The following is a 16534-nucleotide window of genomic DNA, read 5'->3' as shown; positions in this document are numbered from 1 at the left end:
ACGTTTGGAAATTCCAACTAATGAAACATATTAAAAGTTTCGTGCAGTAAAATGTTCATGGAAGACTATATATATATATAGTAAAAATACAAGAAAAAACATAATTTTAATAAGGCACATATTTAATTTTTAAGTTTGAGAAAGCAGGAAGGAGCATTGAATTGTAATTTATTTGATTTATTTTTTCTTGTTCAGGAAATTCACTCTTTCATAAATACAGGAATGAAAATTAATTTCTTGAATATTTTACAGCAGAATTAATTTTCGTTCAAGTGAAACACTGGAATAAATTAGTATTTTTATTGCACTTAACAGCTCTGCTGAATGATATGCGATAAAAGTCAAGCCTTTGCGCACGGATGCACACCCTCCTACAATCAGGGGGCGGATCACGGCAAGCTACCTTGTGAAAAAATGGCAACGCATTGTAGTGTTTCCAGGTCGAGCTACAAAACGGTGCTGTGACATGCCCCCAGATCAGAAAAACTCCCGAAAGCTTATGATTGTGTGTTAAAACAGACCAAGCTTGTCTTACGATATTAAATTTTATGGAAAAAGTTTATTATTTTATTGTTAGTTAATGATATTTGAATCATCAATATTTTTCTTCAAATTGGATGCAAATATTTTTATTAGTAATATGTAGGTAACAAAAACGAAAAGCCTTTATTTTATAATAAAACTTCTGTTGGACATTAAATGATCTTACCGATCTTTCATTAAGTGAAATAACTGCTTGATAAGTTATTTTTTTCAGGGTTTTTTAAGTGATATTAATACTGACATTGATAAAGTAACAAAATTTATTGACAAATAAAAAATAATCCTAGGTACGGAGGTACTCACGTACAAATTAACCTGGCAAACTTGTTAAAATTCTTGGCCACGCCTGCTGTATGGCAGGCCCTCATGACCTTCCTTACGTTTGCTTCATTCACCTTCTTCTTTCTCGACACAATGTTGATGTTCATCGAGAGAGTCCCGAGAAAGTCATTCCTAACTCTAAAAAGACCACTCTTAAAGCATTTTTCCAGCTGTGGACCAAAAATGTTAAATTAATATTTGATGCAATGTCTTGATAATGTTTGTACCTTTTCGGGCAGGCGTTTATGCACCTATACTGATCTTTCTTCAGTTCTTTAAGGATGGCAGGTCGCGTGAATCCAGTATTGGTTCTTGTTGGGTTCCTGCTAACAGTCTTCTTCTTATTGTTATACCGGAGGGCACTCTTTTCTTCACAATTGTGAACTTAATTTCTTTGGCTGCAAGCTTGGCCTCAAAATTCACCTCTTCCTCTCTCGATGTTCCTTCAAAAAGAGCGTAGGCTTCAGCTGTAAAAAACTAATATTATTTTCATCGCCTTAATTCGCACAACACACAAATACTTGCCTCTCTATCTTTCATGGAAGCAACTTCAGACTGCTCAGCAGGTTCTCCAAACATGTTGGGTTTGGCCAAGGGGGAGGCGAAATTTCTCGTGACGGAAGGATACATCTTCTGACTGAAGATCTGGCGGAGGCATAAGTTTGGCTGATGAGGAAAGTGGTGATGAGGGACTCTGGCGTTTCCATTAGATTGGTTTCGTTGATGCAAGGCAACCGGCGCACCACTGGAAACTCCACTCTAACACTACTTCTGGCTACCCTGCTTTGCAGTTTTTCAATAAAATATTTTAAATGTGTTTATTTGGATTATATTAGCTCATTTTTATGTTTCGCAACCGACTTTTTTCCCGTGCGACTGACACCATACTATATATAAGCACGAATCAGACAATTTAAAGGCTTTTATGTTCTAGTTTACCAACTATCGAGATATACACAGTATATGTATGGTGTGTGTGTGTCAAATAGAAAGAATGTCACACACAGCAAAACTAGACAAGCAACTGAAGTGCCCAACCTTATTTTAAATAATACTTACAACGTGAAATCCAATTCCACACGCTGAGACGAGCGTAAAAAGTGATTGGCTCTGGGTCGCTGACGACTAGCCACAATCGTAGTCTCTCAAGCAAAGCGCAAGCAGTGGACATAGCCGATTTAAATTCAGGAACGGTTCAATCATGCGGTCATCGTGTTGGATGTTCAATGCGTTTAGTTTAGCTCCGAAGGTGTAGATAAAGCGGAACATAACGTAAGTCGGGAAGCCGAGGAAAGTCAAGCTCTCAATGTTGGTAAACTGTAAAACATAATTCAAACACTCCCTATTATTCCAATTCTAGGTATTCAAACCAGTGCATTTGAAATAATAACTTAAGTGTTTAACGGATTTGAAATTATCAAATAATTTTCTAAAAATATAACTTGTTATTTTATTTTTTTAACATAATGTGTCTGACGTGAGGATTTTTTAAGCGAATGTCTTTCTTTGGGAAATACATTTCAAAACTTGTTTCAAAGTGGCAAGTTGGGGATCGGAATTTTTCCGCGGCACGAACGAATTGCAATAATAAACCAATTTCCCGCCACTTTCAAACTCCTACCTCACGGTTAACAGATAAGCCAATAGTCACGCAGCAACACTCAAGGAGCAAAGGAAAAAGCGACTGTGACGTCACCCTTCGGGGCAAAGTCTTAGAATACAGTAACGCGCTAAATCGCTCTTCCGAAAAATCGCTATTTTATCCAAATTCCATCATGGAATACTGGTCTGACGACGATTCTGCCTACTCAGAGAACGACGGAGCACTTGTAAGTAGTGTTAACTGAATTTTATAAGGCTTTTGGGGGTTAAAATGAAGTTTAAGTTGACCACACAATGACACTCTTATACCATCATGGCCGCCGCCTTTGGATCCGTAACACGTGCACAAACAGGAGCAGTAGTTAATATTTTCTTAAAAATTTTTTATGCGTCAATAAATAGCTCTTTCCTGATTTTCCTTTGAGCTTGAATTAAAGTTCAGAGTAAAAATTATGCATCGCGATTTTTATGCTTCTCGTATGGGTACAAAAAGGCGAAACATGCTTCAAATAAATATAATTTCTGCTGCACAAATTTGGAAGCACGTGATCAAAAATGCTTTTCTTCAAAATTTAAATCTCGGATATCCGAGTAGGAGTTGTTTACATGCTAATTTGGTGGTTAATAAATAATGAATGTTATTTCGATATGATCGTCCCGCTTGACACCGTTCACAGGTTTTGGAGGTCGAATTTGAATACCGAGAAGACAAGCCCAACGCCACGATCTTCGTTCGGCTTCTTGACGGACCGCTAGCCGCCATCTTCAAGGTGCACAGCGAGGCTTTGAAGTCCAACAGCCCAGGACTGGCCGCTTCCTTCTGTCAGGACTCGTTCCTCGAGCTGCAGGCCCTCTGTCGTCCGGACGTCGACGCCATGAATGCGGCCCTCAGCCTACTCCACTCGAATAAGTTGCCTCAAGTTGATTCTTCTCTCAAATCTGTCATTTTTAGGTACGGTCTGCTGTGGCAAGCAGATTGCTTGTGCCAGGAGGTGCAGCAGGACGTCTTGTGTGACAGCGCTCTCGACGCCTTCTTTTTGTACGACCTCCTGGAGCAAACTCGCAAAAAGGACCTGTACCCATACCTGTCTCACCGGCTTCTCAAGAAGGTGGCGGAGGATCCGGTGTCCGTCTTCGAGTCAGCAGCGTGGAGGCTCTCCCACGTCCAGAGTGTGGAGGCAGTGCTCAGCTTAGACAAGTTCCCTGCCGACCTCACTGAACTACACCTGCTGGACGCCGCTCTATCCTGGGGATGGCACGTTTTGCAAGCTTCCGGAACAAGCATACCGGCACCAACATTTTTCCACCGGCTGTTAAAAAAAGTTAGATTTGTTTCAATTCACCCTAACCAGTTTTCTGCCGTAGAATCCAAGCTTAAAGGCATCCTTGACGAGGACCACCTGCGCAGCATTCACAAAGGCGTCCTGGCTGGTTGTCCATGCAGTTTCCCGCTATGTTATTCAAGAAGGTCCAGGTATTTTGGCAACTCAGTTCGAATGGAACCCTGCGACTGCTGTCCCCCGTGGCCGGCTTGATGTGGAGACTCGAAGAGGAACTTCCACATATGTAAATATTTGTACATATTTTAGGATTAACTTGAATCTAGTGTGATTTTGCATGCGTTAGAATTATACATAGTATTAATTTCACAAGTAGACATAGATTAAAGACGAGATTTAAGGTTTTTTGTGTTTGCATTAGCTGCTCGCTTTTGCAAATACTTCGACCGTTAGTTTCGGGCTTTAATGGCAGTTTTTTAGGAAATAGCTGTCCAGTACAAAAGGCTTCAATATAGTTTATTTCATTATTTCCTTCTCTTAAATTGAAAATTTAGCTTGTTTTTAATGTGAATTCAAAATTTAATTTATCACAACTTTCGAATGGATTTTTTTTTTTTGCTTTAGAGGGGGGTATGTAACTTTTACATCTATTCAAATATTAAATATTTATTAGATGACAAAGTACTGCTGACGAGGCTTTGATAGCCGAAACAGCTGTTTCCTTAATAATTTGATTTTTAAATAAGAATTCAATAAAATGTATCAACTCCTCAGAAGTTTGGTAGTGGCCTATTGATCGTGTTCAGATTATATAGTCACTTCGCCAAGCTCTGCTGGCAGCGATTAGAGAGGATAGGAGTAACCGGCAAGAAGCAGTAGCTAAAGACACCGCACCAACCAATGAAGAAATCGAACAATAAATCGTTACGCGCCCGGAAAAAAGTAATTATTCATTGTGCTTTAGCGAGCAAATGGTAGAAAAGGTAAATCGTGAAAATGGTAAATATAATAATAAGGTTGCGAGAGCCCAGACCTCTCTACAATGTACCTCAAAGGATTTCAGGAGCCAAGTCAAAGGATAGTAGGGACCTGCTTGTCTACGTTCCTAAGGGAAAGAAGCAATTCTACATGAACTTCCTATCATAAATTATATTGCAAAATGGAATTTTTCAATGATTTCTGAAATAAATGGCTATTTTGAAATTAGTTGGATTTCACTATTTTTCCACGAGAAATAACTCCATCAAATATATTGTTTTTTTATACCCGGATTAAACAATTATTGTAAACAACACAGGAAGATAGGGAAGCGCCCCACGTCAGGGGCCCCTGGTGGGCCCCTACGGGCCCGGCGGGCAAACCCTCCGGGGTCCTCGGCCACTCGGGGGTCTGGTCCGGAAACCACCCTCGGACATAATTGATTCGGCAAATCCTTACACACCTCGCGTATTTTATATAGGGAAATAAATTATTTTCAGAAATTTAATGTTAAAATCCAATTAAAATATGTATCATGATAGATGAATAATATGGTGTTTAGTTCAAATAATCAATAATTAATAAAACGTTTATATTTAATTTAATGCGTTTCACACTTTTTTCATAATTTTGGGGCAAATATACTTCAGATTAAAAATTATTTTTGAAACAAATAAAGGACATTCATAAATCGTCTTGGAAGCTTTTGGCTGTTAAATAGTTAACCATTTTCTGGCTTCAATTTAGTTGTACAATTTGAAAATAACATGGCAAACTGGACTTACTTCGAATGTACCTGGCAAATAGAGGGCAATTTCTCCGCTTCTATTGTATTTATCAAGACGATTTATTGTTTCAAAATAGGCGGAAATGAGTCATTTAAAAAGTGGGGTCGTTAACACGGTGAGTGTATAGTTAAAGCAGCAGACAAACAAAACCCTATCCTGTAAAATCACGAGACTGCAGTTTTACCTTTTGCTCGCTGACGCACAATGAATATTCACTTTTTTCTGGACGCGTAACGCAAAATGGAAATCTTCATCTGCACAAGATTGTTTGGACACAACCTGGACGAAGTTATTCGGAACGGAAAAGCATAGCGTAGCCCAGATAAAAATGTTTAGCTCTCATATTGCAAACATTTGACGTCTCGTCAATATTTAAAATTGGATTACCGGTTCAAAGGCATCACCGTCTTCTGATGTGACATATCTGGCCAGAGTTTTCACAATGCCCTTGCAACTCGGAGCCAATTCTTCAGTGCCATCTTCCATATTTTCAAGGCAGAATTTAGCATGTTCCAGGGCCTCCAATGCTTTCTTATCGGTCACAGTACCAGAAATAATGGAAGGCAGGTTTTTTTCCACTGCGCAAGGTTCTTCTCAACTTTTCTGGGAGATCAACTCGCTTCAACTTCTTCTTTGGAATACTGTTCAGATCTGAACTTTGTTGTCTGGTCTGATTCTTGATGAACTTCTCCAGGTTGGCCTTCTCCTAGAAATTTATTTATTTATTTAAGTTGTAAGTTATTTAACTTACAACTTTCAATTTTCGTCGGAACACAACATTGGCTAATTTCATGCTGGGGATGAACTGAAACAAATTCTTCAGAGACTCCAACTCTTTAAGGTTCTCCTTGGAACGTTGGGTCAGCTGATCGAAATTATTGCCCAGCAGCACTTTTGAACTTGTTTTCCAACTCGCCGCGCAGCTTCTGTGAATGATAGTTCGTTAGTACAATGTCAAATACTGTACATATATATATGCATGCCAAATTATTAGCTCGCCACATCATATTTCTGTCTTTGCACACATCTTATTTATTATAATATAACTATGCAAAGCAAAGAAAATTTCTTCATCTAGACCTATGAAATTTGAATTAACCATACATACACTTTTGGTACAATATGGTAGATATACACATGTGTGTGTATATCTGACTGAAAAACGACGAGCAGGGCATACGCATTAATGAAATATTAAACCCTGCTGGGAACTACAAAATTAAAAGATTTTACTTTTAAAATTATAAGACAAGTGATCAACAAACGAAAGAGAAAGAATTTTTGTACAATTTTAAATGGTCGTATGTCTGAATGTATGTATCTAATTAGGAATAACAATGTATGTAATGTGTATCATAAACGACGTGCTACGAAATGAGAGTTATGTACGTGCATAATAATATCCATAATATGCACATTGTAACATTGTTCATTGTAACAATGACCTTTCTCGCAATCATAAAACATTATGCGCACATATTTTTTTTTTTTTTTTTTTTTTGCTCTTTTTATCCCTGTCCGAGGATTATATTATGTACATTACATAATTATTATCATAATAATGTACATACATTTAAATATGTAAAAAAATTAATAGCGACATACTGCTGGTGCTGGAATGTACGCGTATTCCGCTTTGCTTCAACTCCTCAAATTCTTTGCGTCCAGCCCGATATCCAAGCGTTCTGTAGAATAAAACCACCTACTTCTTCCAAGTTTAGGAGGATGAAAACGACCGGAATGTCTGGTGATGTCCTTCGCGAACTTTTCGCTGCGGTCTAGTCTAGTCGGTCGCGTCCTCAACTCAGAAACTTTCCGACGAGTAACACTCGTCTATTCTCCTTTCTCCCTCCAGCGGCGCCAGCTAAAGCTGCAGCTCTCCCCGCTTTCTCGACTTTTTTCATCCTCCAGCACACCTACCAGCCAGAGACAAGCAGAGAGCTATTGCGACATTCCGAGTTGCGAGCAGAGCATGGACCCAACTTTTTCCCGTGCTTCCCCTGATTGCATATTGGTATCATGCAGCAACACCTCTTGACTGTGATCGCGCGCGGTCACGCTTCAGCTATGTTCTGCCGTCTTCAATTTTTAGGATTTTTAGCACATAGCCACACACGCAAGAGCAGCGCGAATTCCAAGACAGTAATTTAGATCATCCTGCTTTTTTCTAGTATTATTTCCATCGTGCAACAAGTAAAATTTCATCGGGATTTTTTAGGAAAATAAAAATAATGCTGGACAAACTTAACTTGAAAATTTTAAAAAAAAATTAAAATTTTGTAAAATAATTTATTTTACTTATTTTTGAATATTAATAATTTTGTGTCTTGTGATGCAAAAAAATCATCTGTGTTGGATGTAAAATAAAAAAATAGAAGTTTGGAAAACCCGAAAAACGTTTGGAAATTCCAACTAATGAAACATATTAAAAGTTTCGTGCAGTAAAATGTTCATGGAAGACTATATATATAGTAAAAATACAAGAAAAAACATAATTTTAATAAGGCACATATTTAATTTTTAAGTTTGAGAAAGCAGGAAGGAGCATTGAATTGTAATTTATTTGATTTATTTTTTCTTGTTCAGGAAATTCACTCTTTCATAAATATAGGAATGAAAATTAATTTCTTGAATATTTTACAGCAGAATTAAATTTCGTTAGTGAAACACTGGAAGATCGAGTATATAAATTAGTATTTTTATTGCACTTAACAGCTCTGCTGAATGATGCGATAAAAGTCAAGCCTTTGCGCATGGATGCACACCCTCCTACAATCAGGGAGCGGATCACGGCAAGCTACCTTGTGAAAAAATGGCAACGCATTGTAGTGTTTCCAGGTCGAGCTACAAAACGGTGCTGTGACATGCCCCCAGATCAGAAAAACTCCCGAAAGCTTATGATTGTGTGTTCAAACAGACCAAGCTTGTCTTACGATATTAAATTTTATGGAAAAAGTTTATTATTTTATTGTTAGTTAATGATATTTGAATCATCAATATTTTTCTTCAAATTGGATGCAAATATTTTTATTAGTAATATATAGGTAACAAAAACGAAAAGCCTTTATTTTATAATAAAACTTCTGTTGGACATTAAATGATCTTACCGATCTTTCATTAAGTGAAATAACTGCTTGATAAGTTATTTTTTTCAGGGTTTTTTAAGTGATATTAATACTGACATTGATAAAGTAACAAAATTTATTGACAAATAAAAAATAATCCTAGGTACGGAGGTACTCACGTACAAATTAACCTGGCAAACTTGTTAAAATTCTTGGCCACGCCTGCTGTATGGCAGGCCCTCATGACCTTCCTTACGTTTGCTTCATTCACCTTCTTCTTTCTCGACACAATGTTGATGTTCATCGAGAGAGTCCCGAGAAAGTCATTCCTAACTCTAAAAAGACCACTCTTAAAGCATTTTTCCAGCTGTGGACCAAAAATGTTAAATTAATATTTGATGCAATGTCTTGATAATGTTTGTACCTTTTCGGGCAGGCGTTTATGCACCTATACTGATCTTTCTTCAGTTCTTTAAGGATGGCAGGTCGCGTGAATCCAGTATTGGTTCTTGTTGGGTTCCTGCTAACAGTCTTCTTCTTATTGTTATACCGGAGGGCACTCTTTTCTTCACAATTGTGAACTTAATTTCTTTGGCTGCAAGCTTGGCCTCAAAATTCACCTCTTCCTCTCTCGATGTTCCTTCAAAAAGAGCGTAGGCTTCAGCTGTAAAAAACTAATATTATTTTCATCGCCTTAATTCGCACAACACACAAATACTTGCCTCTCTATCTTTCATGGAAGCAACTTCAGACTGCTCAGCAGGTTCTCCAAACATGTTGGGTTTGGCCAAGGGGGAGGCGAAATTTCTCGTGACGGAAGGATACATCTTCTGACTGAAGATCTGGCGGAGGCATAAGTTTGGCTGATGAGGAAAGTGGTGATGAGGGACTCTGGCGTTTCCATTAGATTGGTTTCGTTGATGCAAGGCAACCGGCGCACCACTGCTGGAACCTCCACTCTAACTCTACTTCTGGCTACCCTGCTTTGCCTCAACACTTTCTTCTTCAGATGAATCGCCATTGATTTCATCAGCCCTCTGCCACTGCTGAAGTAAAAAATACTGTCAAATATGTCTAGGATCTGTTCATCCACAAACCAGCTGGTTGATACGTTATTAATATTAGTGATTCGGTACCAGATTTAATTAAAAATCTGGTACCGAATCACTATTTAGGCCATTTTGCATGTTGTATGGAATTCTAGAGTTTGTAAACTAGAAACATTTTGGGATCGCACGCAATGCAAAACACCTTTTAAACGCGACAATCCCAAAAACATGCATATTTGGTCTATTCTATATATAGTCGATGCAAACAAGATGATTTTAAATCAAAAAGTTTGCATTTTGATATATCTACAATAGCAGTTTTCCAATAAAATATTTTAAATGTGTTTATTTGGATTATTAGCTCATTTTTATGTTTCGCAACCGACTTTTTTCCCGTGCGACTGACACCATACACTAAATAAGCACGAATCAGACAATTTAAAGGCTTATGATCTAGTTTACAAACTATCAGATATGTACAGAATATATATGGTGTGTGTGTCAAATAGAAAGAATGTCACACACAGCAAAACTAGACGAGCGACTGGAATTCCCATAACCTTATTTTAAATAATACTTACAACGTAAAATTCAATTCCACACGCTGAGACGAGCGTAAAAAGTGATTGGCTCTGGGTCGCTGACGACTAGCCACAATCGTAGTCTCTCAAAGCAAAGCGCAAGCAGTGGACATCCGATTTAAATTCAGGAACGGTTCAATCATGCGGTCATCGTGTTGGATGTTCAATGCGTTTAGTTTAGCTCCGAAGGTGTAGATAAAGCGGAACATAACGTAAGGCGGGAAGCCGAGGAAAGTCAAGCTCTCAATGTTGGTAAACTGTAAAACTTAATTCAAACACTCCCTATTATTCCAATTCTAGGTATTCAAACCAGTGCATTTGAAATAATAACTTAAGTGTTTAACGGATTTCAAATTATCAAATAATTTTCTAAAAATATAACTTGTTATTTCATTTTTCTAACATAATAAATAAATTTTCCTTATAATGTGTCTGACGTGAGGATTTTTTAAGCGAATGTCTTTCTTTGGGAAATCCATTTCAAAACTTGTTTCAAAGTGGCAAGTTGGGATTCGGACTTTTTCCGCGGCATGAACGAATTGCAATAAACCAATTTCCCGCCACTTTCAAACTCCTACCTCAAGGTTAACAGATAAGCCAATAGTCACGCAGCAACACTCAAGGAGAACTCAAGGAGCAAAGGAAAAAGCGACTGTGACGTCACCCTTCGGGGCAAAGTCTTAGAATACAGTAACGCGCTAAATCGCTCTTCCGAAAAATCGCTATTTTATCCAAATTCCATCATGGAATACTGGTCTGACGACGATTCTGCCTACTCAGAGAACGACGGAGCACTTGTAAGTAGTGTTAACTGAATTTTATAAGGCTTTTGGGGGTTAAAATGAAGTTTAAGTTGACCACACAATGACACTCTTAAACAATCATGGCCGCCGCCTTTGGATCCGTAACACGTGCACAAACAGGAGCAGTAGTTAATATTTTCTTAAAAATTTTTTATGCGTCAATAAAAAGCTCTTTCCTGATTTTCCTTTGAGCTTGAATGAAAGTTCAGAGTAAAAATTATGCATCGCGATTTTTATGCTTCTCATATGGGTACAAAAAGGCGAAACATGCTTCAAATAAATATAATTTCTGCTGCACAAATTTTGAAGCACGTGATCAAGAATGCTTTTCTTCGAAATTTAAATCTCGGATATCCGAGTAGGAGTTGTTTACATGCTAATTTGGTGGTTAATAAATAATGAATGTTATTTCGATATGATCGTCCCGCTTGACACCGTTCACAGGTTTTGGAGGTCGAATTTGAATACCGAGAAGACAAGCCCAACGCCACAATCTTCGTTCGGCTTCTTGACGGACCGCTAGCCGCCATCTTCAAGGTGCACAGCGAGGTTTTGAAGTCCAACAGCCCAGGACTGGCCGCTTCCTTCTGTCAGGACTCGTTCCTCGAGCTGCAGGCCCTCTGTCGTCCGGACGTCGACGCCATGAATGCGGCCCTCAGCCTACTCCACTCGAATAAGTTGCCTCAAGTTGATTCTTCTCTCAAATCTGTCATTTTTAGGTACGGTCTGCTTTGGCAAGCAGATTGCTTGTGCCAGGAGGTGCAGCAGGACCTCTTGTGTGACAGCGCTCTCGACGCCTTCTTTTTGTACGACCTCCTGGAGCAAACTCGTAAAAAGGACCTGTACCCATACCTGTCTCACCGGCTTCTCAAGCAGGTGGCGGAGGACCCGGTGTCCGTCTTCGAGTCAGCAGCGTGGAGGCTCTCCCACGTCCAGAGTGTGGAGGCAGTGCTCAGCTTAGACAAGTTCCCTGCCGACCTCACTGAACTACACCTGCTGGACGCCGCTCTATCCTGGGGATGGCACGTTTTGCAAGCTTCCGGAACAAGCATACCGGCACCAACATTTTTCCACCGGCTGTTAAAAAAAGTTAGATTTGTTTCAATTCACCCTAACCAGTTTTCTGCCGTAGAATCCAAGCTTAAAGGCATCCTTGACGAGGACCACCTGCGCAGCATTCACGAAGGCGTCCTGGCTGGTTGTCCATGCAGTTTCCCGCTCTGTTATTCGAGAAGGTCCAGGTATTTTGGCAACTCAGTTCGAATGGAACCCTGCGACTGCTGTCCCCCGTGGCCGGCTTGATGTGGAGACTCGAAGAGGAACTTCCACATGTAAATATTTGTACATATTTTAGGATTAACTTGAATCTAGTGTGATTTTGCATGCGTTAGTATTATACATAGTATTAATTTCACAAGTAGACATAGATTAAAGACGAGATTTAAGGTTTTTTGTGTTTGCATTAGCTGCTCGCTTTTGCAAATACTTCGACCATTAGTTTCGGGCTTTAATGGCAGTTTTTTAGGAAATGGCTGTCCAGTACAAAAGGATTCAATATAGTTTATTTCATTATTTCCTTCTCTTAAATTGAAAATTTAGCTTGTTTTTCATGTGAATTCAAAATTTAATTTATCACAACTTTCGAATGGATTTTTTTTTGCTGTAGAGGGGGGTATGTAACTTTTACATCTATTCCAAAATTAAATATTTATTAGATGACAAAGTACTGCTGACGAGGCTTTGATAGCCGAAACAGTTGTTTCCTTTATGATTTGATTTTTAAAAAATAATTCAATAATGTATCAACTCCTCAGAAGTTTGGTAGTGGCCGATTCATGGGGAAATCATTGACCACTTCAGAAGCGCAGCTTAGCTCTTAAAATCAATGCTCCTTTTAAACACCATCTTCGCTGTCTCGCATTGGAACATCAGGAGAGTGAGAAGAGTCATTGACAGGCGCATCTTGGGTTCCTAATCAAGTGTGACTAAATTGAATAGCAACAAAATAAGACAATTACCTTCAGTTAGAGCAGTGTGGTAAATTCCAAAGTACTTACTCCCAATTTTCTCACAACGTGAGATCGGGAATTTTTTCAGCCTGAAATTGATTTCATTAGACTGACCAAAAAATAAATTAAAATACCAACATTTGCTTTCTGTCTTTCAGGGTTAAGGCACCAACCAACGGAGCTCCAAATGCAGCAAGTAGAATTTCTTCATTCTTCTGACCATAGTTCGCTTTCAACCACAGCGATTCAAGCATCGTGAAAGTGACCTTCTTGAATTTATCAGAACGGTTCTTGCCCAACTCCTTCACGATATGCTCTACTGAGCGCTGGTAGAAAGATTCATGCGCAAATAATGCACAATTAAATAGGAAATTATATAGCACCTGTATGCGAAGAATGATCGCATCCAATGCAGACTTGTCAGCTCTTTCGATGGCGTCTGTTGTATAGCCTATCATGACATGCCAAGGCATTTCTGCATAACGTATCTTGTCTTTAGCCTTGGTAGCCTTAACGATGCTTTTGGTTGCCTCAGCGAACAGCTGCAAGAAGGGCCTGCAGACAACCTTTTGAATAGACGTGCAACTGCCCTGTATGGATGATGGCGTTATAGAATTTTTCATAGTGCTCACAAATCATTATTACATCTCCAACTGCGAGGAACAGCTCTGCGGACACCTTCTTGAATACGTTAATGGAGCGTACGTGGCAAATTACTTTCAAGCCATTAATTCTCAATCCCACAGCAATTTTCGCTTCACCAGTGGGCCTCAAAATCAGCTCTTGCAAGTTGATTACCAGCAAGTCTTCATCTACTTCGACAACTTCAGGACTGCGAAGGAGAATTTCAAAGAGAAACTGCAACGCCTGTAAGGTAATTTAAATATCTTATCCTACTCTCAATATGAAATACAAATGATTTATGAATGATTTATCTTCGTTCACATTACTACACTAATAAAAATTAACTTACAGTAATGCCCACTTTAGGGCCCAATCCAGTCAGAAGGAGCCGTTGAACACCAATGGTAAATGATTTGATGGAGGGGAGGACATCATCAGATTGCTGTTCCATCTCCTCATCTTCATTCAACAACACATGGCAAGCTAAATTTTCAACAGTGAGAGCTTCCAAGATGAGCTACAAAAGAGCACAAAAATTGAGCTTTGCATCTGAGTATCCTGAAAATTAATTGAGTTTGATTGATCCTGTAGCCGTGAGAATGTATATTGAAATCCAAAATGTGCGGTGAATTTAATTTTACCGATTTTTAAAGGTTCTACTCTCAAAAGCAAAATATTAGGCATGAAAATGCAAATAATTTGAAATATTGTAGTTAAATAGCTATCACACGTTTGGAAGGTTCAGTGTACTACACTGATGAGTTTTTCGGAACGAAAAAGCGTAGAGTAGCCAAGATAAAAATTTTTAACTCTTATATTGCTAACATTTGACGTCTCAAGATTAAAAATTAGGTTTGGGTCTTACCAGTTCAAATTCATCAGCGTCTTCCGATGTGACATATCTGGCCAGAGTTTTCACAATGCCCTTGCAACTCAGAGCCAATTCTTCAGTGCCATCTTCCATATTTTCAAGGCAGAATTTAGCCTGTTCCAGGGCCTCCAATGCTTTCTTGTCGGTCACAGTACCAGAAATAATGGAAGGCAGGTTTTTTTTCCACTGCGCAAGGTACTCCTCAACTTCTGGGAGATCAACTCGCTTCAACTTCTTCTTTGGAATACTGTCCAGATCTGAACTTTGTTGTCTGGTCTGATTCTTGATGAACTCCTCCAGGTTGGCCTTCTCCTAGAAATTTATATTGTAACTTACTACTTTCAATTTTCGTCGGAACACAACCTTGGCGTATTTCTTGCTGGGGATGAACTGAAAGAAATTCTTCAGAGACTCCAACTCTTTAAGGTTCTCCTTGAAACGCTGGGTCAGCTGATCAAAATTATTGACCAGCAGAACTTTGAACTTGTTTTCCAACTCGCTGAGCTCCTTCTGTGAATGATAGTTAATAGTTTAGTACCATGTCAAATATTATATGCTAAGTTATTAGCAGGGCACATCATGATTTTGTCTTTGCACACATCTCATTTCTTTAACAAAGCACCCTATCTTTTAAACCAAGATTGTTAAGTAAGTTACTGAATAACTGCAGTTATAATTTATGAAATATAATATGAACAATAATGTATAATTATGTCAGTGGGTACCACAAAAATCGAAAGCAATTTACCTTCTGAACAATCTCTCCAAAGTGTTTGAGAACTTCAGTCAAGTAAAAACAGTGTTTATTAGAGAGATCCTCATCATGCGTCAAAGCATGAAAGGCTTCATCAAGATCATCTGAGTTAACCTTGCCAATCAATGCTCCAATTGGCTTCCACATATCCTCGACGTTCTGTTGAAAGATTATTTAACTTTAGCTGACCCAATTTTGCATTAATGTAAATTAAATATCTGCTGACCTCATTATTCTGGCACAGAAGCTGAGAGAGTGATAGAAGAACATTTTGGCCAGCATACCTCTTGACATGGAAATCTGCAGCATACTTGCGCAGCTCTTTGTCAGTAGAGCGACTTAAGTGCTTGTACATGACCAATTCAAACAACTCATTTGCTTTTTGGTTTAGCCAACTGCAACAAAATAAAATTCAATGAACATTTTATTAGCTTTGACACTTCCATAATCAGCACATCCTTAGGGATACGAGCTCAGAGCCCTGATAACACAGCCGAGCTGATAACTTGGGGCTCGCAGGTGGAGCTTGGAAATCTTTGCAGCTATATTTTATTGTCTAAAGTGGTCTCAGCCAGCCGCGGCAACAGGCTAATTATGGGGCGCTTTGTCAGCCACCATTTGCAAAGAATTAGGCCAAAAAAATGACAATTATTTGAGAGAGCCAAAGAAAAAAAGCGGCTCTTTAGCAATGTTAAATTTTAAATGTTTTTCAGCCACTATCGTTGAAGCAAAACTCGACTGTATACCGGTTAAGCCGGCCCAAAACCCAAAATTGGGTGTTTAATGGACTCCGACTCTCACAGCCGGACACCGACAGGAATTCCCAATAAAATATGAGAGCACACGAGAGATAAAATAAATTAAAGACTGACCCCCGTCGGCGACTAGTCTCCAAGATCTCGTAAGAGGGACCAAACTCCCTGCATGGATTTGCAAGATTTAGGTTGAAAATGTCACCATTCTCCTTCATGAATCGCTTTACATGGCTGCTGTGAACGTCACCCAATTGTTTCACCACAACACTGAAGCACTATCAAAACATATTTTAAATTTTTTTTCAGTACTGTGAAATTTTAGTTTACTTTGATTGCGTGCGCTTGCTCTTCCCTTGTCAAGGAAGTCAGACTGAGTGCAACATAATCCATCGCCTCTCTTTTGGCCACAGCTGCAGGGTGTTTGACCATCAGGCTACACAGCTCCTCACAACTGGCCTTTCTGATGGGAATTTCGCAGTACTCACTGAAAAATAAATCATTAAATTCAGCT

The 16534-nt window shown here is 38.9% G+C and overlaps 1 protein-coding gene and 1 long non-coding RNA gene across 23 annotated transcripts; both read right to left on the bottom strand.

Annotated features, from left to right (window-relative positions):
* Positions 1–780: 780 nt before the first annotated feature.
* LOC135937223 (uncharacterized) lies at positions 781–7307 on the bottom strand. 8 transcript variants are annotated; one of them, XR_010574478.1, is made up of 9 exons: positions 7118–7307; positions 6291–6438; positions 5900–6218; positions 3816–4021; positions 3168–3776; positions 1924–2181; positions 1390–1647; positions 1092–1331; positions 781–1034 (listed from the first exon to the last, which is right to left on the bottom strand). It is a non-coding gene; the product is annotated as an uncharacterized LOC135937223 (long non-coding RNA). The 8 variants fall into 8 exon arrangements; XR_010574476.1 differs by having other exon boundaries at positions 3168–4021; positions 7114–7307; XR_010574473.1 differs by having other exon boundaries at positions 3168–4021; positions 6264–6438.
* Positions 7308–8690: 1383 nt separating this feature from the next.
* LOC135937008 (uncharacterized) lies at positions 8691–16502 on the bottom strand. Of its 15 annotated transcripts, none has more exons than XM_065480053.1 (16): positions 16351–16502; positions 16141–16298; positions 15495–15663; positions 15263–15427; positions 14878–15024; positions 14509–14826; positions 13993–14160; positions 13665–13886; positions 13158–13609; positions 13029–13108; positions 11863–12981; positions 11479–11810; positions 10208–10464; positions 9300–9623; positions 9002–9241; positions 8691–8944 (listed from the first exon to the last, which is right to left on the bottom strand). In XM_065480053.1, exons 1-11 carry the CDS (start codon positions 16450–16452, stop codon positions 12905–12907), a joined length of 2058 nt encoding a protein of 685 aa, XP_065336125.1. In that variant the 5' UTR covers positions 16453–16502; the 3' UTR covers positions 8691–8944; positions 9002–9241; positions 9300–9623; positions 10208–10464; positions 11479–11810; positions 11863–12904. The 15 variants fall into 15 exon arrangements, with proteins under 15 accessions (XP_065336125.1, XP_065336126.1, XP_065336123.1 ...); XM_065480054.1 differs by having other exon boundaries at positions 11479–11807; XM_065480051.1 differs by having other exon boundaries at positions 11479–12087; positions 12127–12981.
* Positions 16503–16534: the final 32 nt, after the last annotated feature.

Source organism: Cloeon dipterum, chromosome 2, assembly GCF_949628265.1.
Source record: "Cloeon dipterum chromosome 2, ieCloDipt1.1, whole genome shotgun sequence".
Classification (NCBI taxonomy): domain Eukaryota; kingdom Metazoa; phylum Arthropoda; class Insecta; order Ephemeroptera; family Baetidae; genus Cloeon; species Cloeon dipterum.
This window is presented reverse-complemented; position numbering and strand designations above follow the sequence as displayed.